We start from the raw sequence: 21,870 nt of genomic DNA on the forward strand, positions 1-21,870 counted from the left end.
AGCCTCGTTTCCTCTATTCTTTTATAGACCAAAGAGCAACGTTGGGCCAGTTCTCCTTAACTGCGTAGGGCTCGTGTGTGGCTTCCTCCTGCCGGCCTCGAGGGCTTCAAGAATGCTTCCTTCTGTGCATTCGAATTTGGGGAGGGCAAACACCCATGAATCAGAGCATAAGTAGAGCTGTTAGGGAATCCTTAATGTGAAAGAAAAGGGAACCAAACTCCTGCCATGCCCCAGGAGCTCTGCCTGCATGCTTTGTCATGGCTTAGCTATGGCTATGGACTCTCAGAGGCGTGGTCCAGGGAGCCCAAGCTCTGGGAAGTTCATCTGCTGCCCACTGAGTGGGAGGAAGCCCCCCTCAGAGGTGCCCACTCCAGGAGGAAGCCACAGAAAAGCCGTCCCCACTGAGCACAAGAGCACTGAGTTGTCTGTCCCTAGGCGGAAGGAAGGTCCTCCTTGGGCATCTGGGGGCCTTATCCTGTGTGTTATTAAGGAGAGCCCGGGGTGGGTTGTGCCACGTGGCTGCCAAGACCCCTTCCTGCGCTAAGATTCTAGTTTTTCTCTCTGTCCCAGCACTTATCACAGTACTGGGCACACAGTAAGCACTCAGTAAATGTTTTCTTCATTCACTCATTCATCCAATACCAAGTGGCTGCAAGATTGGTACAAGCGACACGTTGACATTCTCATCATGAATGAACTCAGAAGATGAAGACGCTGCTGTGTATGGAGCATGACTCGCCAAGAACCTCTTTGGAGAATCACGTGAAGAAATGGGCAGCCCTGGGACTGACACACAGAGGACCCCCTTTGGTGTCACCTTGGAGCACTCCTCATTGTAGGCAGACCATCTGCTCTGAGCTACCTGAGACCTGCGGAGGGCCAAAGTTAGCATTCTAGAAAGAGTGGCGGGATCCTGCAAACCGAGGCAACGTTTTCCTTAGTATCCAGTGACTTCAGCGTGGTGGCCGTGGCAGAAATAATGTCAGTCAGTCAACATTTACTAACCTCGTGCTCTTTGCCACGCACTGTGCTAAGTGCTGGGGATACAGAAAGGTAAAAGACAGCCCCTGCCCTCAGGGAGCTCCCAGTCTACTGGCAGAGACCACAGACAACTATGGACAAACGAGCTCTGTGTAGATAGAGTGGGGATGATCATAAAGGGAGTTAGGAGAGATCTGGGAAGGCTTAAAGCTGGAAAACATTACTTATTTATTTATTATATCCCCTCCTTTGGGTTTGCTCCTTGGCCAAATGAGTCAGGTCCAGCTACGACTGTGGAGCCTTTCTTTTCCCTCTTAAAAAAAAAATGTCTTTTTGTATTTAAGTTAAAAATGAAAATAAAATGCTTTATTGATCCCTTTAAAACCTCTCCATTCCTGAATGTATCCTTCCCTGCTCTCATACCCAGAGGTCCAAATATAAGAAGTAAAGAATAAGCCAAGAGCTGGACAAATCTCACCAGCCCCTCACTTCTTTGGGACCCAGCTTGGAAGGACAGCTGCAGAGGGTCCGGGTTTTGTCACTGTTGTGCTCTCTGTTCCCATTGCTCTGTGCTGTTTGTCAGGTTCTCCATCCTCCACTCTGTAGCAGCCCGTGTGAGTCTTCTGCGCTTCTCAGAATTCTTAGGGCGTAGCCATGTTTCAGCACTTTATGAGCTCCCCAGTCATCTTGGTGAATGCTTCCATGGCCATGGGACTTCATGTCTTTGATCCCTGCGGACCGTGCCCAGCGGCTGCATCTCGAGCTCACTCGGGGATAGACCCTCGAGTTACCCTCTTAGCAGTGTCCCCACTCGCACTTCAGAGAGGTGGGACCAATTTAAAGTTAATTTTTGCCAGTTTTCTGGGTGCAGGGGAAACCTGAGAGTGGTTTTGATTTCCTTTATTATGACTGGTTTGCAGCAGTCTTTCGTGTGGTAGTTAATAAGTTACAATTCTTTAGAGAACTGTTTATTCCTTTCCTTTGACTATACATTTGGATTAGTTTCCTATAGATCTTGGATGTCAGACCTGTATCAGAGCTAGCTCATTTAAAAGGATTTTTTCCCCCAGATCACAGCTTCCTAGTTGTTAATGCAAGAACCTTACACTTTATGTCATCACAATGGTCTGTTTTATCTTTTGTGATGATTTCTATCCTTTGTTTAGTTAAGAACTCTTCTCATAGCCAATGAAAGGTACCTAATCTGGTTCTTTTCCAGTGTTTTCATGGTGGGAATTTAATATCTAAATATTAAGGTTCTTTATCTCTTTTGAGCATATTGTGGTATATGGTGGAAGTCAATGATCTGAGCCCATTTACTTTCAGATGACTTTCTAGTTTTTCAGCAGTTCTTGTCAAATAGGAAGTTCTTCCCCCAAGTAATTTATATTCTCAGTTTTCTGAACCCAGGGCATAGTTTAGGTCCCATTGTGTCTGATTGCATCTTGTCTAGGCTGTTGTGATCTGCTGTTCTACTCCTTTATGTACTATAATTAGAGATCTAGAAGGGTTAATCCCCTTTTATTCCAATTTATTCTCCAGTTTTATTCCAGTGTTATAAAAAAATCATTTCCCTTGAGATTCTAGACCTTTTGTTCTTCCAAGTGAATGATGTTGTTATTTTGTCTAACTGCAGATTATCCTTTGATTGGTTTCTTAACCTGACTTTCAAGGCCATGATATTCCCTCATCCCGCCCCCCCCATGGTGTTTTGCATGTAGCAGGTGTTATGTTGACGTTATCAGTCACTCTTTATGTACATTTGTGAAAAGGAGCAAAAATAGTTAACTTCTCAGTTGTGAGGTCAGCAGAGAGAAGTTTGACATGCTTATTAGCAAATGCTTCTGTGGCTAAAAATACGTGGCCCGGAACCTGACCCACAGAGCCCTAAATGTTAACCTTCCTCCCCTTCCCAGTTTCCCAGCGCACCCCCACCCCCCACCCCCCAGAAGCTGACCACACATTCAAAGGGCCGAGGTGTTACTGAGCAAGGGTTCTGTTTCACTTAGTGTTCGTGTGGCCCCAAGAGAAGCCCTTGAACGCTTTTCCCCTTTGCTTCCTGAAGTTGCTCTGTCCTTCCTGGACCCTTTCGAGGATAATTAGCAGGGCTGTGAGCAGGTCGCCGGGGCTAGATGGCGAGGAGGTCTTTACAGAAGGGGTTGGCGTCCTTCATGAGCTGGTACCTGGGGCAAACACTGAGGGCGCTGTGTCCCTCTGCCAAGGCAGCCTCTCCAAGCGAGACGACCAGGTACTTGGCCAGGGAGGCCTGGCTTTTCAGGTCGCTACAGAAAAGGTTAAATGCAAGAGTGAAGAGGTCTTGGGAGCTCTCTCTGTGCCTGCCCGCACTAGGCTTACAGGAGCTGTCACATGTGTCCGCCTGGCTGGAGAAGAGGAACACGACTCTGTCTGCCTCCTTCTTCTGGGTCGTGAGCCACAAGACGAGGCCCATTTCTGCTATTTTCCTCTTCTGCCACTGGTCAAGGATAACGTCACTTCTGCAGTGATCCTGCAAGTACTCAGCAAAATCACAGACAGTGTGATAGAAGCAGGCTTGGGGGTGGTAGACCAGGAGCACCTTAATGGGTGGAAGGAGCGTGGGCGCATGGAGAAGAATCTTCTTGACCTTTTCTGTGAACAGAATACAAATAATACACTCATGAGCTGGGAGATGTGGATAGAAGCAGGGTGCTAGGAAGATGACTTCATCACGGGCTCTGCACCTGCTTCACAAGGTTGGGGTAAGGTCATAGCCTGGCCCTTCTGCCATGCCTCTTCCTCACCTAAGGGGCTCACCTTTATTTTTCACAAACTAACAGATGCTGTAAATGCATCTCAAAGATCCTTGAGCAATCAACACGTAACCTCCCAAAAGCTGAGGACCATCATTACGTACAAAACTGTTGCCCCTCCAATTGCCTGGACACAAACAACATTTTTTAAAGCTGTTACCATACAAATACTCATCATTTCAACCCTCTGCAATGAAAAGCTCCCAGAATGGAGACTGAGCAGAAAGAATCAGACCCCCCTAGGAAGAGGATGGAGCACCTATCACCGTCATTCTCCCATCTGCTAACAGAACTGTACTGATGGTGCTTTTGAGGAACCTCCAGAAGAGGAACTTGTGTCTCAGAACTTTGATTCAGTTGCCAGAAGCTGTTGTTTTATTCACCTGTGCAAGTCTGCCACATATTAAAACAAAAAAGAATTGTAACTGGATTCCTAACTTGCGTCAGGATCATTTCTATCTGGATTCCACCAAATATATGATGAAGGGAACAATATAGCTAACATTAATATTGACCTAAAAGCTGCTTCTGGGATCAGGTGAGAGGGACTTTTTAGCCGAGGTCTCCAAAAAAATTTTTTTAGTAGACAGGACGGAATCTAGGTGGGAGCCAGTCATAAAGAAAATAGTATTCTATTCTTGCTAGCATATATACACACAGAAGGATCAGCCAGTTTCAGAGTCTAAAATAAGGTAACATTCTAACTCATTTTGGACCAATTTAAATAGCAACAAACTTAACTGACTTAATTTATGGAAGAATTAAATTCAAGCTGAGGTTCTGGTTGAAACGTGGCATTTTTATCTTCCTCACTTCCCTTTTTAAAGGGTCTGAACATGAAGAGAGATACAGCATACAGGGAAGGGCCAATGCCAGGTTTGGAGTCAGAGGTGCTGATTTTGGATGGTTGGGGTCACCCTGGACAAAAACAGGGCGTTGACCTAAAGAGTCCCCACATCAGGCCAAAGGTGGGCCAAGTGGCTGTCAAAAGCTCAAGGGTTGGTGGTCATCCCATCACGGGCCAGAAGGTGGCGGCATCTCTCCACCTTCCTCCATCCGAGTAACCCCCTCATCAGAATAATTCCCAGAGCTCCGGGTGATGAGATTCTACCATCCATATTACAGAAGTACGCAGGAGAAAGGACCATGGGCCAGACACCATTCTTTTACTGGAATAACTTCACGGATTAAGAACCCTTTACTGAGAGCAGAACCAGGAGAATGTCGTACACACCAACAGCCACGTTGTGCGATGACCGACGTTTATAGACTTAGCCCTTCTCAGCAATGCAAGGATCTGAGACATCTCCAAAGGCCTCATGCTGGAAAATGCTGTCCACATCCAGAGTCTGAATGCAGATCGAAGCAGACTGTTCCTTTTTTTTTTTTTGTCTTGTATTTATACATTTCCTACCTACACTTGGAGCCTATGAGGAATTATGACTGAATATACATGCTTAAGTGTCAATTCATCAGTATGCCAAATACCACGTGAGAGCGTCTCCCTCCACGAAATGCAAGCGAACTACCCAAATGCCATCATCGCGAAGTCATAGAATTCATTCATCCTTGCTGAGAATGTTAGTGCTGGAAAAGACTGCCGATCTCCTCCCTGGCCCTTGACAGCTGGATTGTTCTTTTAGGCATCTGATAATCAGCAGCATTACCCAAAATGTCACTCGCAAGCTTCCCCACTTACCACACACATCCCTGGTTGGTCATTTTAGAAATGATCATGAGGGTTACTGTAGGTTGCAAAATAAAGAAGTCAGACATAGGTGTTGGTTGCCAGGTATATGAGTAAGCGTGGGTGGGAGTGCTAGTTTTATTCCCAACATCAGAAGTATCTCTGGAAGATGGGGGGTTATTCCACTTGGGAAATGTGACTCATTCATCAATGGGAAATAATTACGGCTGGGCCACCGAATCAGAGCCACAGAAACTACAGACCCATCCTGGAACACGATCAGAACCGAGGTCGGCCTTCTGCAGGAGGCAGAACTCATACTATCCTTTCCTTCTGGACTTTGAGCTGAGTGACCGGAATGGCCACGGCTGCCACTGGTCCATGGCACCTCTTCCCTTTCCACAGGTGAATAAAACAACAGCTTCTGGCAACTGAATCAAAGTTCTGAGACACAAGTTCCTCTTCTGGAGGTTCCTCAAAAGCACCATCAGTACAGTTCTGTTAGCAGATGGGAGAATGACGGTGATAGGTGCTCCATCCTCTTCCTAGGGGGGTCTGATTCTTTCTGCTCAGTCTCCATTCTGGGAGCTTTTCATTGCAGAGGGTTGAAATGATGAGTATTTGTATGGTAACAGCTTTAAAAAATGTTGTTTGTGTCCAGGCAATTGGAGGGGCAACAGTTTTGTATGTAATGATGGTCCTCAGCTTTTGGGAGGTTACGTGTTGATTGCTCAAGGATCTTTGAGTGAAGGGCTAAGTCTATAAACGTCGGTCATCGCACAACGTGGCTGTTGGTGTGTACGACATTCTCCTGGTTCTGCTCTCAGTAAAGGGTTCTTAATCCGTGAAGTTATTCCAGTAAAAGAATGGTGTCTGGCCCATGGTCCTTTCTCCTGCGTACTTCTGTAATATGGATGGTAGAATCTCATCACCCCGAGCTCTGGGAATTATTCTGATAAGGGGGTTACTCGGATGGAGGAAGGTGGAGAGATGCCGCCACCTTCTGGCCCGTAAGAAAGCGCAGAACAATAATGTTCCACTAGTATCTCCCCCTTCTCATTTTTAAGAAACACTTTCATCGCCATGGCCACCTGAATTCACTGCTGACCCGTCAAACCCATTTCATACAGATTGAGAGACAGACAGGTTAAAGGGCCTGCCCGAGGTTCTGCCCAAGGTGACAGAACCGGTGCGTGGCAGGGTGGGGACTCAAGCTGTGATCTCTTGAGCCCGCGGTCCGTGCTGATCCCATCCCATTTCAGCTGCTGCTCCCAGGTCACAAAGGGGATGTGTATTTTAAGCTCAGATACCAATCTATAAACCTGTGAGTTTGGGCCCTCACCATGCCTCCACAAAAGATACAGTCCAACTCCTAGCGCCCACATGGCCACACTCAGAGGAGGGAGGATGAGGAACATCTGACGTGTCCGTGGTTGACTTCTGTCTAACAAGAAAAAGCAGAACCACGGTTGAGTGTAAATATGGCTTATCTTATACTCCCTCTTCCCCTGCTGCACACCCAGGACAGAATCTCCCTCTCACCAGAGGAAAGACCAGGGGGCCTTTCTGAGAAGCAGCGTCACTCTCGGATCTGAATGGTGCTCGTAGGAGCTCATCAGTTCCCATTTGGGCCAGAAGACCCAGGAGAAGCAAATAGAACAAGACGGAGACCACCCTTCCTTCTCAGTCCATCCCTCCCTACCAGGATGCCTCTCAGCTCTAATTAGACACTAAGTGCTCCAAGGCCAGGGATGCAGACGGCTGGAGCCAGAAGGATTGGATAGCTCACCGAGCCCCTTCTTTTATAAAGGATGCTCTACTCTAGCCTGGTGAAGGAATTGTGATTTGAAGTCAAAAAGCATTGCTCAATCATGCCACAAGGACCTGGGAAAACTGATATTTGCACACTTACTCACGCTTACTGGATTGATGATTTCTGGACAGCTGACTATAGCTCCTCTGCGTCGTATGCAGTCATTGTTGCAGGTAGGGAAATAAGGAATTATCTGAGAAAAAAAATCAGGTTTGTGTATTTGTTTCTGGATATTTGGGCCACGTTCCACCCTTCCCTGCATCCCATCCACTGGCCCCTCACCCATGGTTTTTAGGGTGCAGCGGCAAAACAGGGTAAGACCTCTCCTTTAATGTGGCCAGCACTGTGCCTTCACGTTTCTCCCAATTTTTCTCTGAGAATCCATATCCCTCTAGGGCTGGGGAGTCAACCCTGGAAAGATGCTAAAAATCAAAATGGCTTTGTCCATCCATGGTATCTGAGTTTTTTATCTATTAAAAGATGGATTACAGTACTTGGGCAGAATATCTCACTAAAGGAGCTGAGTGTCACAGTCCATTGTATCTGCTTCTGAGCTGTCCTGGGACAATGAGACTTCACTCCCTTTTAGGACAAGGGGCTGATGGGAGGGAGCTCCTCCAGATCACCTTCTGTTTGAGCAATCAAGGTGCAAAGTAGTTTTCAGAAAAAGTTAGGAAGCTAAGGGACCCGCCCCAGGACACAGAAATGAGTGGTCTGACACTTAGGAATTCTCCAACTGCCTGAGTCCCTGTTGGATTACAGGTTGTTTTTCACCCTGGGGACCTCCCCTCCCCCAGTGAATGGGCAGGGTATCAAGACATGGAGCTGGACCCCAGTGTGTCACACACTCCAGCCTCTCACATTCACAAACAAAGCCTGCAGCTTTGCCGACCCCACCAGGGAGCTGGTACAGCCCCTCATGCTAGAGAGGTGGACCACGGCATGGGCCATCAGCCTTCCCCACCCATTTAGGTGGACAGCAACCAAACAGCTGGACAAATGTACTTCACAATGGAACACAAAAGGTGATCTGGGTAAGAAAGGGAGCGTGGGATGAATGCTGTCTGCAGAGGAATTCACTGGAAACCAAGGTATAGGGGAGGAGGGTGGGAAACAACTCAGTGAAGGGTCAGTTACCTGAACCAGGGCCCCTTTCCCTTTCTCCGCCGTCACTGGGATGATCACAGAAGCCCTGCTCTGGTTCAGCTAATGGGAAGAAGGACCACAGTTACATGGGACATTAAGGGGCTATGAGGAGGGAGAAAGCCATGCCTTTCAATGATCACTTCTGCTGCTAACCCCCCAATCACACCTCATCGACCACAGCACCTAGACCAGGGATACCCAGCACACTGTTGGCACAAGGAGCCTTCCTGAGGCAGACCCCGGTAATCATTTGGTCCATCATGAGTCCTTCTGAGAAGTCAGATCACCTGCCTACGCTGTGCCTGGCACTGTGTTACTTAGCCACTTATAGACAGAAGTTTCAATAAGAATATTTTAAGTGCCCCCATCTAACCAAAACGGACTCAGACTGTCTGGGGTAGTAAATAGATCAGGAACAAAGTTAGGTACCCAGTGATGGGTATCTGACTGAAGCAAGTGAGATGTGAGAAAACTGGAATATCATTGTACCTCAGGAACCAAGAAATGGAAGAATTCAGAGAAACATGGAAGACATAAAAACTATGAAGTGAAAAAAGCAGAACCAGGAGAACAATAGCATGATGTAAAGGAAGGGATGAACTCAACCCAGTTTTAATGATTAATCTTGGTCCTAGAGAATGGACAATAAAACACGCTTCTCTGCCCTCTGTCAAAAGGATTATGAAGTCAGAGTTTCCTATGCTGATAAATAGTCGGTTGCTTTTACTCAATCGTTTGTCCTTGTTCCAAGAAAGCATTCAGGAAAGTGATTGTGGCTTAGGAAACAAAAGCCTTCAACAAAACATAACCAATTAAGACACCCAGCCTTGGACCCTGTCCAGCTTCTCCAGGCCTGGCCTTCTCCCTTTCCTGGGATAAATAAGGAGGAGATGCTACAAAGGGGAAAGGGCCGAGCCTGGGGAGAAGTGAAGACAGTACCTCCAGAATGTCACTGTTCCCTAGGACGTCATCATCATTCTCAATCAGGACTAGGTATTTGAACCCAAGGCTGCTGGTGCTAAAATTCACCTCCACACTCTTCTCCTTCTGACATGCGGTGATGTTTGGGGTCCACAGACTCCCTGTGGATTATTCCAAGATGGGAAAGGGTGAGGTTACCAACTCTGCCCTCATGAAGCTCACCTCCCTCCATGGAGGTGAGCACCCGTACTCAAAGGCTCTGGGATCAAGCCATCACTGTTTCCCAGGAGAAGTTCTAACTGCCCCAGAAAGTAGCCCAGCACACTGGAAGAGGCATTGGCTCCCCCAAGACCCACCTCATCCACTCTCCTGGATGGGCAAGTTACTTGCCTGCTTTCTCCTTAGTAAAAGAAATGGGTTTGTCAGGAGCATCTCTAGGGACACCTTCCATTTCGAAGTTTCTGTGATCGAAGGGACCAAAGGTCATTCTTCCCTACAGTGGCTTTCACACGGTGGGGGGGGAGGGAGGGGGAGTCATCAGCTCATAAAGACATGGAAGAGTCCTCAAAGACTGTCTGGTCTAACCACCTGATATTACAGGGGAGGAAACTAAGGCCCAGAGAAGGGAAGGAGCGTGCCCTTGTGTTATGGAGGTAGTAAGGAGCAGAATCAGGATTCAAACCCAGGTCATGTGAGTCCGAACTCAGAGCTCCTTCCACTGTACTTTGGAACCTGGTTCCGCATCTCTTTCCTTCCCACAATACACATAGGAGGAAGAGGTGGCAGCAGGCTGTTGTGTTGGAATTTTCAGGGCACAGAGAGATTAAGGAATGTGGCCAGAGTCACCCTGCCAGCCTGACCCTGTCTAGCTTGCTGAGTGGACACTGTGTCCATGAGGGAACACCAAGAACCCCAAACCTCCCCTGGCACAGGCTCTGCACTGTAAGCATCACCTGAGGCTTTATTCACATGATATGCAAATCAAGTCCATGGTTCACTTCTGGGAACCTGAAGGGTGTGGTCACATTAGTTCAGGCTGCCTAGTGTCCGCAGAACTAAGAATCTGGTCTTAGGCTCAGAACCAGGTAGATGCCTTAGGAATCACTCCCATTTCTAGGGCCCACAAAGGTTCTACAAGAACTTGGCTCACAACAGCCCCATGAGAGTGGATTACAGCAGGCTTATCCCCCTTTTACAGGGGAGAAAACTGAGGCTCAGGATGAAATGGCTAGCATTTATACAGTGCTTTAAGGTTGGCTGAGCACGTTATAAATGTCTCTTTTGTTATGATCCCCATTCTACAGATGGGCAAACTGAGGCAGGAGAGGTTACGTGACTTGCCCAGGGTCCCGCAGTTAGTAAATGTCCACGGCTGAAAGGAGACATTGGCCATCTAATCAACCCCTTCATTTTACAGATAGTGAAACTGAGGCAGACAGATTAAGTGACTGGCCCAGGGTCCCACAGCTAGTAAGGATCCGAGGTCAGATCTGAACTCGGGTCTCCAATGTGCCACCTTCTCCAGAAGCCCCTCACTCACCATATTCTCGACACTTTTTTGTATATTTCATCATTGGGTCTTGGCAGTCTAAGAAGGTGAAATAAAATGTTATTACATTTTAGCCAAAAGCTCATTTCTCCCTCTTCCTCATCCTCCCCCTCTCTCCCCTAACATACACACGACTGATCTGATGATGCCCCATAATGACACAGCCCCGCAGATAAAGCCCAGAGCCAGGCCACTGAATTTAAATGCAGCAGTTAAATTTTAACACCAAACCAAGGAAGGAGATTAATGTGCTGCCCTGAGTGATGGCCGTGGTGCCATGCAAATCAGAAGCCTAGAATATAAACAGCTCCGGGTCCCAGGAGAAGGGCGGGATCCCAGCATGCAGGCAGGCCATCGGTCATTTCCAAATGAGGTTTCCTGTGGTTCCAGGACAACTTAAAGCTGGCTGTCATCCCACAGACTGTGAGACCATCCTGGCCAGGATCCTGCCTCAAACATGGGGCAATGGAAATCCTCTGCCTTGGCTCTCAATTCCTCCATGAGAATGACCCAGCCGTTCTCTTCTCAGGCACCCCTGGCTTATTTCTACTCAGGTGGGGAGGGCAAGTCCATCTGCAGGGCAGGGGAGGGAGAATGGAGGATCAAGGCTCCAGGATCCAATTCACTTGAGCCCTGTGTTCTCCAGGTAGCCCCAGGCCATAGGCTTCATTTCTATAGACTATACTGATTGTTTTCCCTAAAAGATTCTAAGCCACTTAGGTGAGGAGCTGCTTCACTCTTCTTTTTGTCCACCATCATGCACCTGGCACACGGTAGAAGCTTAGGAAATGCTTGCTGACAGATACACCTGAGGGTCAACATTTCAATCTGAGAAACATTTCTTAATTATCTCTTGTGGTCGGAGCTGCATACTGGGTGTGTGTGTGTGTGTGTGGAGGGGGGCATACTGACCACCTTAGCCGGCCCTCATGGAGCTATCAGGGGAACTGATGGACACAAATAGCCAAACTACATAATAATCCTCTTGGCCAGCATGACCCCATCAGTTTTTTTTTGTTTTGTTTTGTTTTTGGCAGTTGGGTTTAAGTGACTTGCCTAGGGTCACACAGCTAGTAAGTGCCAAGTGTTTGGTCTGAAGCCAGATTTGAACTCAGGTCCTCCTGACTTCAGGGCTGGTCTCTATCCACTGCACCATGTAGCTACCCCCCCCCCCATCAGATTTCTTAAGGCTGTACAGGCATTATGCTAGGCACTGGGGACATAAAGAAAAAATGAAAACCAGCCCCTGCCCTCAAGAGGCTGACATTTTGCCATCCATCACAGAGATATAAGAAAACTCCCTAGCTGAGGTGCTGGTGGGGCTGCAGAAGGAAGCCAATCGCTTGTGGCCTTGTGAAGGAAGTGGTATTTAGGCCAGGCTTTGAGGGATGGGAAAGAGTTGACACAGGCAGACTGGGGAGAGTAAAAGAAGGCAGGGCATTCCAGGAATATGGCGCAGCATGAGCAAAGGCAGGGCACTTCTGGGTATTCCTGGGGGACCACGAGGAGTCAAGTTTTGCTGGAACATAGAGCATGAACCAAGGAGTGGAATTACCTGAAGCTGGCAAGGTAGACGGAGACAAGATGGAGGCAAAGGTAGGGGGCAGCTAGGTGGTACAGTGGATAGAGTTCTGGGTCTGCAATCAGGAAGACCCCAGGCCAAATCCTGAGCGGTGTGACCCTGGGCAAGTCACTTAACCTCCGCCTCAGTTTCCTCATCTGTGAAATGGGGAGAATCATAGCACTGACCTCCCGGAGATGTTGTGAGGGTTCAATGAGATAATTATAAAGCACTTAGCATAGTCCCTGGCACATATTGCCAGCTATTATTGTTATTATTATTATTATCGTCGTTACTAAGATGATAGAGCAGCTTTAGCTAAACAGCTGAAGATTTCATACAGAGATCTGACATGGCCAGACCTATGGATGAAGCAGGTGAGTTCTAGCAGCCAGCCCCGGGGTGAACTAGAGTCAAGAACAGCAGTGGAGAGGCCACTGGTGACAGTGAGGGCCCCTGGGAAGGTGGAGTCCTTGAGGACAAAAAGATTTTTCATTTGTCTTTCTGTCCCTGCCACCATGATAAATGCATATTGAATTTGGTGGTGGGGACACGCCAGGAGAAGGGAGTCAGCAAGCCCAAGTTTCACCACAAAGGGAAGGAGGGGAGGGATGGCAAATTAGGGAAACCTGGACCTGGCTGTAACCAGAGGGAAAGAGACAGTGGACAACGCCAGCTCGAGGAGGCCAGAGAGAGACGGGGTACTTACTGCAGCAAAGTCCCAAGAGACATGGGAAGGGGTGAAGTGGAGGGATTCATCTTAGGAAGAAAGGAGGCCACTTCTAGCTCTGAGACAGAGGAACAGAGAACGGGAGGGGCTTCGGTGAAACTGAGAAGTTTTTCGTAGCTCTCCTAGAAGATGGACTGAAATGCTCGGCAGGTTGGCATGAGCCATGAGATATGAGAAGCCCCCTCCCCCAACTCCTTTTTGTGTGTCTGTAGAGGGAGTGCCCACGGGTGTGGAACACTGTATACATTGCCTGGTGGTTTTATTTCATGTACTGATTGGTTTTGCTGATTTTTTTCTTTTTCTAAAACAAAAAAAATCTGTTGTATGAGATGCTTTGGGGAGGGGGAGGGGAGCAAGAGATACAGAGGGACATTTAAAAACAAAGGAGGCTAATAAAAACTTATTTAAAAAATGAACCCAGCAATTTTCCTGAAGCACAAGTATTCCTGAAGAACAACTACATCACTTCCACACGTCGTTTCTCTCATTAGACCGAGTTTCTTGAGAGCGGGGATCTTGTTTTTGCCTTTTTATACCATACAGTAAGCCCATAATTATGCTTGACTGACTGCCTGAATCGAGATAGATGATTGCCTATGATAGATGATTGGGCTTGAGGATTGCACGTACAATGAAAGCTATCTGAAGCAAATGCAAGAAGGAAGAATCCAAGAAGGCCCTTACCTGGTGAGGTGAATTTCACAGAGATGGCTGTAATATCTTCGTTCATATTTGCAGGTGGGATATTATGGGCTCTGATGAAATAAGGGGTTTCTGGCTTTATAGGGAATCCAACATAATGAAACTCCCACTAAAAAAACAAAACAAGTCATGACTGTGAAAGGCACAAATTCAACGAACTTTTTTGGACGTTGATTTTCAGTATCTGATCTGTGGCTGAAAGTCATCAAGTCACACGTCAAGTTTTTATCTATCCTGCAAGGGACAGAACAAAACGTATGGCTTGAACTACCATAACTTATCAGAGCCAAAGAGGAAAGTCAACGGAAAATGGGGAGTGGAGCACTGGAGAAGCAATATGGAGTAGATCATGTGTGTAGAAGATAGAGTCTTCTTTTACTCAGGACCAAACCTCACTCAAGAGAGAACTGTGAAGCCCAGGGACTCTACAGGGGCCCTAGATAGGGTAAGCCTGAAGGGAGTCTTATGGGATTAAAAGTGATTTCTGCAACTTTTACTGTGTAAATAAAACCTGGTCTAAGTTAGAAGCCTTGTGAGTCAATGTGCTTGTAAAAGGATTGGGTGCCAGCACTGAGGAAATGTCAGCTACTGAACCTTCCAGGTTCTATCTGAGGTTGAGGCACCAAGCCAGATAAATAAGAGAGATCCCAAGTCACAATCAGGCCCTTGTGAGGAGGCTACCCATAGAATCCAGCAGTTATCCCTGGAAGTGACCAAGTTATCTGAAATACACTCTCTGAGGTTTCTTCTTACTTTGCTGCCATGGGGTGGGGTTTGACTGTGAAACACTTCTGTGTAATTGCATCTCACACAGCTGTAGGATGAGAATTGGCCTTTTCCATCCACACAGATCTTGGTGGCCTTTAGCATCTGGATGCTGCCTGGTAGCAACGGGGTAAGAGAAGAACGTCAAGGAAAAATCAACCAATCAACAACCAACCAACATTTATAAAATGTGTACTATGTGCCAAACACTGTGCTAAGCCCCAAGAATATAAAGTCAAACTGAGAACAGTCCCTGCCCTCAAGGAGTTTCCACTGTAACAAGGGAATCAAACCATATGAATCAGAACATAGAAGATAACCACTTGAGTGGAGGGAAGAGAATCTTACCGGGGACAGCCCTGAAAATGGATGGGACATGTGCAAAGATAAGGCATCCCCCTCCCCCACTCCATTGGACACCTTAGAGTTCGGTGTGAGCATCTCAGAGGGTGATAGGCTGGAGGGGGCTTTGCACCCAGCTGGGCTCCAGGCACCAGGTATAACATTCCAGCACTGAGGACCATTATGGATCCATGAGATGGGATCCTTGTGGGGTTTATCCTACAGAGGGCAGACTCAGCACTCAGCCCGGGCACCCTGGCCATTGGACACAAGAAATCCTGAGGTCATTTGCTTACATCCACTTTTGGAACCTTACAAACTTTCCAGTTGCCAGGGGTATTTTTTTCAAATTTATTTTGGCTTGCTTTGGCTGATTGCAGTAGACCCAATACCCTGGAGATGTCTACGCAGCACAGAAGTGCATTGCTGGTCTTGCTTCTACCATCCCTATATCCCACACTTACCATCCTGCTTGAGTGTCCAGCTTACGTTCAAAAGGACTGCATCCGAATTGGGCTCGGAGCTGGCAACAGAATCCACACGGAGGGTCTGCAACCCTCCTGGAGTCAGTTTGTTTCTGACTATCCACTCTGTAGATGGACCTTGGAATAACAACGGGAAAGGCTGACATTTGTACAGCGCTGTAAAGCCCGATAAGGTGCTATAGGTAGTGCAAGTATCACTGGAGGCAGTTTGATGGCTCCATGGATAGAGCACTGGATTTGGAGTCAGGAAGACTCAAGTTCTAATCATGCTTTAGACATTTACTAGCTGAGTGACACCTGTCAATCACATAACCTCTTCTTGCCTCAGTTTCCTCATCTGTAAAATAAGGGAGTTGGACTCAGTATCATCTCAGGTCCCTTCAAATTCCAAATTTGTAATTATCCCCCTTTCACAGATAAGGAAACAGAGACTCAGGAGGTTTAAGTGATTTGGTTAAGGTCACAGGGATGAAGAGGAGAAATTCCAGCCAAATACTACTTACTTCCTGTGTGACCTTAGCCAGGCAATCTGACCACCTCTGGCCTCAGTTTCCTCATCTCTAAAATGCAGAAGCTGGTCCACATGACCACTGAGGCCCCGTCCAGTTCTAAACCCTGTGATACACCTGTGTCCGTGACGTCCTGTTAGGGGGAATTCAGTACTTCACCTGTCCACAGCTCCACCTAAGCACACCCTGATCCCCCCAATGCCAGTGCCCTCTACACAGGCATTGTCACATCCCATAAATGTTCTCTCTTACCCTACCTAAAGTTACCTTGGGGTTATTTTGAATTTATTCTGTCTGTATTTATCTATGTACCTGTGACAGCGAGGGGCTCAGTGGAAAGAGTATTGAAAGATCTGAGCTCAAATCCAGGCTCGGACACTTACTAACTGGGTGACTCTGGGCAAGGCCCCTCACTTCTGCCTGCCTCAGTTATCTTATCTGTAAAATGGGGATAATAATAGCACCTCCCTCCCAGGGTGATTGTGAGGATTAAATGAGGTACTATGTGTAAAGTACTCTATAACTGTTTGCAATTGTTATTAATAAGTTTTTTGAATTCAACTGAAATGAATTAACAATGAACAAAAGACGAAAAGGCCCTTTGGAAAATCCTAGCTCAGCCTTCTGTAAATACAAAAAAGCAAAAAAGAAAAGCATCCACCCCCCTCTATGCCAAGTGACTGGGCCCAGCAGAATAAATAGTGGCATGTGAATGGTACGGAATACTGCTTTGGCATAAACAGTGACAGATATTAAGAACTCAAAGCAGTAGGGAAAGGCCATGGAGTGCTGAGAACCAGAGGACTCTGATGTACACAGGAGGGTCCGCAAAGATAAGAACGTAAATAGGTACGATAAAATCTGAAGACTACAAGAAGAAAAAAAGCACAAAGGGACCGGATGCAAACCAGTCTGTGGAGATGATTTTGTTCACGTTTCTTTTTCCTTTGGGCAAATCAAACTAGAGTTTGGACTTTAATCTGTTCATTCTGTGCTTTCCTGGGTTTCTGTATTTGACAGGTTGTTTTGAGGATAGCTATTAAGCTTCTAATGAAAAATGATTTTTGAAAGTCATCCCAGGATGGAAACTCAGTCTCTTAATTGGCTCCTAAACTCGTGCCGTGGTTGTGGGATTTCTCTTTGCTCCCTAATGACCACGATCAATCACTCTGGTTTCTCTCAATGCACCACAGCCAGGATTTTCATCAGACTTAGGTACTTACCCATCTCAGGAAAACACTTTATAGACTGCAAGGAAAGAAAGAAAGAAAGAAACCATGCATCAATCACATAAAATGACAAATCCTCGTAGTCCCTGCTTTGACCCAGATCTGCTTAACACAATACTTGGCACATGGCAGCTGCCTTTAGGATGTTTGTTGAATGGATGAATGGCTTATATAGACTGAGGCAAGTCCTAGGAATGACCTTGGAAGTCGAGGCATCAAGAGGTTAAGGAACCTGCCTAGATTCACACAGCTACCAGAGTGTTCCAGTGTGCCTTATACGGGGGCCAGACCACACACTTCCTGCCTCTCAATCACAGCCTGACTTCCAGGCACTCAAAGGGTCTTTCATAATGAGCACATTTTTTTTACACTGGAAAGTTAAGTTTTTCCCCATGACAAATTTTAGCAAAATCAGCTGGGAGTCACTTGACATCTTGCGACTAATTAAAGCCAAGGGCAGGATTGGTTATCAGTTTTCAGATGGCGCTGGAGGGGAGGTAGGGGCCCCTCAGGCACTTGGGGAGAGACGGAGGATCAGATCTGTGATTCCATTGAGGTAAGAACTCCCTGCAAACAAACTCCCTCTACTGATGCAGGTCAGCACCTGCTTATCATCTTGGAGGGGGAGGGGGTCTTAGAGGACAGCGAGGGGTTTAGTGACTTGCCCACAGAACACAGGTTTGCCTCATTCTGGCTTTGACTTTGGTGCCATGACCTGCCGCACAGTTAGAAGGCACCAGAGTCAGAACAGGTATGGGCTGGACCAGAGGTCCCTTTCAGCCTTGAAATGCTGTTGTCCTTCTGAGACTTGAACCCGCATCCTGTGACCCAGCTGCTTGTATTTTGGGGTTGTTGGGAGAAAAGAGCTTTTTAAAGGCTATGGCATGCTGGGGAGGACTTGCCTTGACCTAATGACCTCCTCTCCACCCGCTCCATTCCCTGGCCTCCCCCTGACACACTTGGCTGCCAGAGATGCTTCATCTCAGCCATATCTCTCGTTCCAAAGCCACCTCCAAGCCGGGGTGAGAAAGACATGGAGCCGAACTGCTCTCTTTCTGGGCCTCCTGGCGTGTTGATTTGAGTCCCAAATTCTCACCCACCCAACTCACTTTTAACTGAATATCCTGTCAGTGAAACCCCCCCTCTCCCCTGGAGTCCATCCGTGGCCCAGCCCTGACTGGCCACACCCTCTGAATGGCCCGTCCACGGCCCTCTGAGATTTTCTGGGGGTAAATAGCTTCTCAATGAAAACCATGCCAGCCAACCCTGAAAATCACCTGCCTCTCTCCTTTCTCACTCAGCTGAGAACATCTGCATTTGAGAAAAAGCTTTTAAAGCTATTTTGGCATCTTGGATGTTTCTCCTCTTCCATCCCTCCGATTTCTAAACTAAAGCATTCCCAGTTACATCAACCGGTGAAGCTGTTACCCACCATGCAGCACTGGAATTAGGTTAGGCTTGGTCAGAGCCATGAATCTGGAGTTAGGGGACCTGGGTTCAGATCCTAGTTCTGCCATTTACTAGATGTGACCTGCAGCTTCCTCCTCTCTAAAAGAGAGAAGCGGGTTCAGGGACCTCTGAAGTCCCCTCCCTGGCACAGTGAGCCCTTAACAAACGTTGGTTAACCTCTGCCTTGGCCCAGTGCCTATCCCACTATACCAAGTGACCTCAATCCACCCTTCCCTTAAAAGGCTGAGGTATGTTAGCCTTCCAAGAATAGCTTTTTAAGAGAAATGTTGCCACACGTTCAGCTCTGGAGACGTTGTGGGCCCCTTTGAGGCCCAATGCTCACATCTTCTGATAGAGGAGAAAGGAGTCTTAGACTGGGATGAAAGAATGTGTGTGCCAGGGGGTGAGGCTTCTCTCAGGAAGCAGCCAGCTCTAACTACAAAGCCCAGGAAAGAAAAACAGGAACAGAAACAGCCCCACTCCCTACCTCCCTAGACTCACCACCTGCCACCGGTCACTTACTCAAATACAAAGGCTGCATTTTGTAAGTGCTCGCTATGTGACTGGCAGAAAGATGAGACTATTTACAAAGTGCCTGGCACACAGTAGTAGGTGCTAGAAAAATGCTAACTATCCTCATCAGAAGAAGAATTATTGTCATTGTTTTGTGCCAAGCATTGTGCCGCTAAGTGCTGGAGACACAAAGAAAGGCCCAAACAACCACTGTTCTCAAGGATGAGGCTCAGTCTGAGGCAGAAACAACACGCCCCCGACTCCATACGTTCAGGATACCTACCGCCTAGATGGGAAGTAATCCCAGAGCACCACCCAGGGGCTGGCTGGGAGGGGAACTGAGAAAGACCCCCGACAAAGGGGGGGTGGGGGGCTGGAGAACAGTGAGCCAACAAGAAGGGAGACAGAGGGAAAAACCCAGGATTCAAACCCAGATCCTCAGACTAAATCTCCCCTCTCTCTACCAGGCTATCTCCCCATGCCTCTGTCCCTGTACCCAAATAACACAGACATCCTGCAGGGCTCAGGAGGGTCTTCATTATCAAGTCTGGGAAGTTTGGGGTGCAGGGGGCTGGGTTTTAAGGCTGCATTGTGCTGTTGGGTATACCACTCTGGTCCCCGCCACAACCAGATGAGCTCCTGGTAAGTGAGGACCTGGGCTTGGCCTTTCTTTGTATCCTTTGTGCCTGGTACATCGTGGGTGCTTCATCAAAGCTTTTTGACTACTTTTTCCTCCTGTAACTACCCAGAAAACTTCTAAGTGCATCTCAAGGGCTTGGGTGGGATAGGATGGGGTGGGGTGTCGTTGACAGTTGAACCTCAGAACACAGACTGTTCTAGGTGGAAGGGACCATAGGATCCCCACAGTCCCAGAATTTGGGAAGGGACCCCAAGCAGACCCACCTGGCGGGGAGGGGCTTCAGGGAAGGGGATTCTCTGGCAAGGAAGAAGGAAAGCCCCTGGCAGAGAAGGGCATTTTAGGGGCATTCCCTGGCATGGAACGAGCGCACTTTGGCAGAAATGTAGTCGAACTTAGACCTGAACAAGAATCCCCTCTGAATCACATCTGACAAATGGGCAGCCCAACTCAGCCTGACATCCCCGCTTAAAGCAGAACCCATCACCTCCCCAGGCCACTTCTGGATAAGTCTACTTGGTACAAACTTTCTCCTGATATCCAGTCCAATCTCTTCCTTTTACAAATGGGGACACTTGGGCCCAGAGAAGAGAAATTCCTTGACCAAGGTCTCCCAGGTACATGGTACCCCATGAGACAACCCACATCAGCCTTACTGTGTTACATAAATGCTAGCTATTGTGGTTATGGGTCAGGTCTGGGATTGGGGGACCACAGACGCAGGACTAGAAGGGGCCTCAGAAGGCCTCTACCGTGAACCTCCCCTCATACTTTACAAAGAAAGCTGAGACCCTGGCATCTGAACTCAGGTCAGCTGGGTAACCCAAGCAGAAGCCTACCCTGTGTCCACATCACCTGCTAGGGGAAATACTGCTAGCGTTTTATTCAAACTAGGAGGCCACACCCCTGCCCGACCCTTCTGGCGTTCTGGGGTCTGGTTCCTCTTCTGTGCCTCAGCTCCCTCCCCTGTAAAAGGCCACCAGACAACCTCTCAGGTCTCTCCCAGGTTGAAATCCGGGATGCTTCGATAAGATCCTGAGGGCCCTGTGCTGTTGTGGGTGAAAGGCAAGAGAACTAGAGGTGGGGGTGGCTAGCAGTGCGCCCCCTTCAGCCCCCCAACCCATTCTCTGGGGAGCTCCGAGTTCAAGGGTTCAGGGCTGGAAGGGCATTTAAGGGCCATCGAGTAGACTCTGGCATTCTCCAGGTCCAGGGAAGGGAGGGCGCTTGTCACACTGGGAGAGAGCCAGAACGCAGGCTGGGACCCAGATCGTCCCTCTCACTCGCGCTCGCGCTCGCTCTCGCTCTCCACTGCCGACGTCTGTACCAGTGAGTCTTCATGGCTCCTTCCTTACCAAGCCCCTTCGGGTTTTCTCCCTCGGGGCAGTCCACCCTTAGGTACTTCCAGGAGCTCAGCAAACTCTGGGCGCCGGGGGCGCCGGAGGCACGGACGGATGAGGGAATGGGCACGGGACAAGCCCTGCCCTGGCACACTGGCTGTGTGCCTCGGACAACGGGCTTGACTTCTCTGGTCCGACTCTGCTCGGCGCTCCGTGATAGAAACGACTTAGGTGCGCTCGCAGTTGCAAAGGTGACAGCATGCTGAGTGCGGGATGGGTCTGCCCGAGCCGGGAGGAAGGCACGAGTTCGGAGGTGGGAGCGGAGGCGCTGCGGGCTCGGGCAGCCCAGAGGCAGGCGGGCGCTGCAGGGGAGCGGGGCTTACCTGCTCTGAGAGGCCCCGGAGGGCGAGGCTGCTCAGCCACAGCACGGACAAGGCCAGGAGGGAGGGCAGCCCTGGCAGCATCTCCGAGGATGGACGCACCGGCTTGGTGCGGGCTACCTGCTTGGCTGCGGAGCTTTGATCGCTCCCGCTCCCCGGCCCCGCCCCGCAGAGGCCCCGCCCACGGGGTTGGGCCGGACTGCGCTGGGGGGGCGGGGGGGGCAGGAGAGCTGGAGCGTCTCCTGGCGCCTGCTGCCCCCCACCTCGCAGCCAGGTGCGCGCTCCGGTGTGCATGTCCTTCCTGGACCTCAAGTTTACTGTTACGTAAAATGAGGGGGGCGGCTG

The 21,870-nt window shown here is 48.6% G+C and overlaps 2 protein-coding genes across 4 annotated transcripts in view; one reads left to right on the plus strand and one right to left on the minus strand.

Moving 5' to 3' along the window:
- Positions 1-448: 448 nt before the first annotated feature.
- IL17RB (interleukin 17 receptor B) lies at positions 449-21,618 on the minus strand. 2 transcript variants are annotated; one of them, XM_027835854.1, is made up of 11 exons: positions 21,529-21,618; positions 17,204-17,228; positions 15,451-15,588; positions 14,633-14,760; positions 13,862-13,988; positions 10,878-10,925; positions 9,356-9,498; positions 8,408-8,476; positions 7,370-7,463; positions 6,800-6,901; positions 449-3,609 (listed from the first exon to the last, which is right to left on the minus strand). In XM_027835854.1, exons 1-11 carry the CDS (start codon positions 21,607-21,609, stop codon positions 3,110-3,112), a joined length of 1,455 nt encoding a protein of 484 aa, XP_027691655.1. In that variant the 5' UTR covers positions 21,610-21,618; the 3' UTR covers positions 449-3,109. The 2 variants fall into 2 exon arrangements, with proteins under 2 accessions (XP_027691655.1, XP_027691656.1); XM_027835855.1 differs by lacking the exons at positions 15,451-15,588; positions 17,204-17,228; positions 21,529-21,618 and adding an exon at positions 15,065-15,133 and having other exon boundaries at positions 450-3,609.
- CHDH (choline dehydrogenase) overlaps positions 17,695-21,870 on the plus strand; it is a 41,083-nt gene continuing 36,907 nt past the window's right edge. The window contains exon 1 of one of the 2 annotated variants that reach the window (XM_027835853.1): positions 17,695-17,765. The gene's annotated coding sequence lies outside the window, so the exon portion shown is untranslated. The remainder of the gene's footprint in view (positions 17,766-21,870) is intronic. The other variant, XM_027835852.1, reaches the window with a different exon arrangement.

The sequence above is a fragment of the Vombatus ursinus genome, unplaced genomic scaffold (assembly GCF_900497805.2).
Source record: "Vombatus ursinus unplaced genomic scaffold, bare-nosed wombat genome assembly UNPS02014817.1, whole genome shotgun sequence".
NCBI classification, from domain to species: domain Eukaryota; kingdom Metazoa; phylum Chordata; class Mammalia; order Diprotodontia; family Vombatidae; genus Vombatus; species Vombatus ursinus.

Coding starts and splice junctions, on each gene's coding strand:
- IL17RB (XM_027835854.1), bottom strand. CDS start 21,609: ATGCTGCCAGGGCTGCCCTCCCTCCTGGCCTTGTCCGTGCTGTGGCTG. Junction 7,464..8,407: donor GGAAAGGGGCCCTGGTTCAG/GTAACTGACCCT, acceptor TTTTTTTCTCAG/ATAATTCCTTATTTCCCTAC. Junction 6,902..7,369: donor CATCAATCCAGTAAGCGTGA/GTAAGTGTGCAA, acceptor TTTTCTTGTTAG/ACAGAAGTCAACCACGGACA.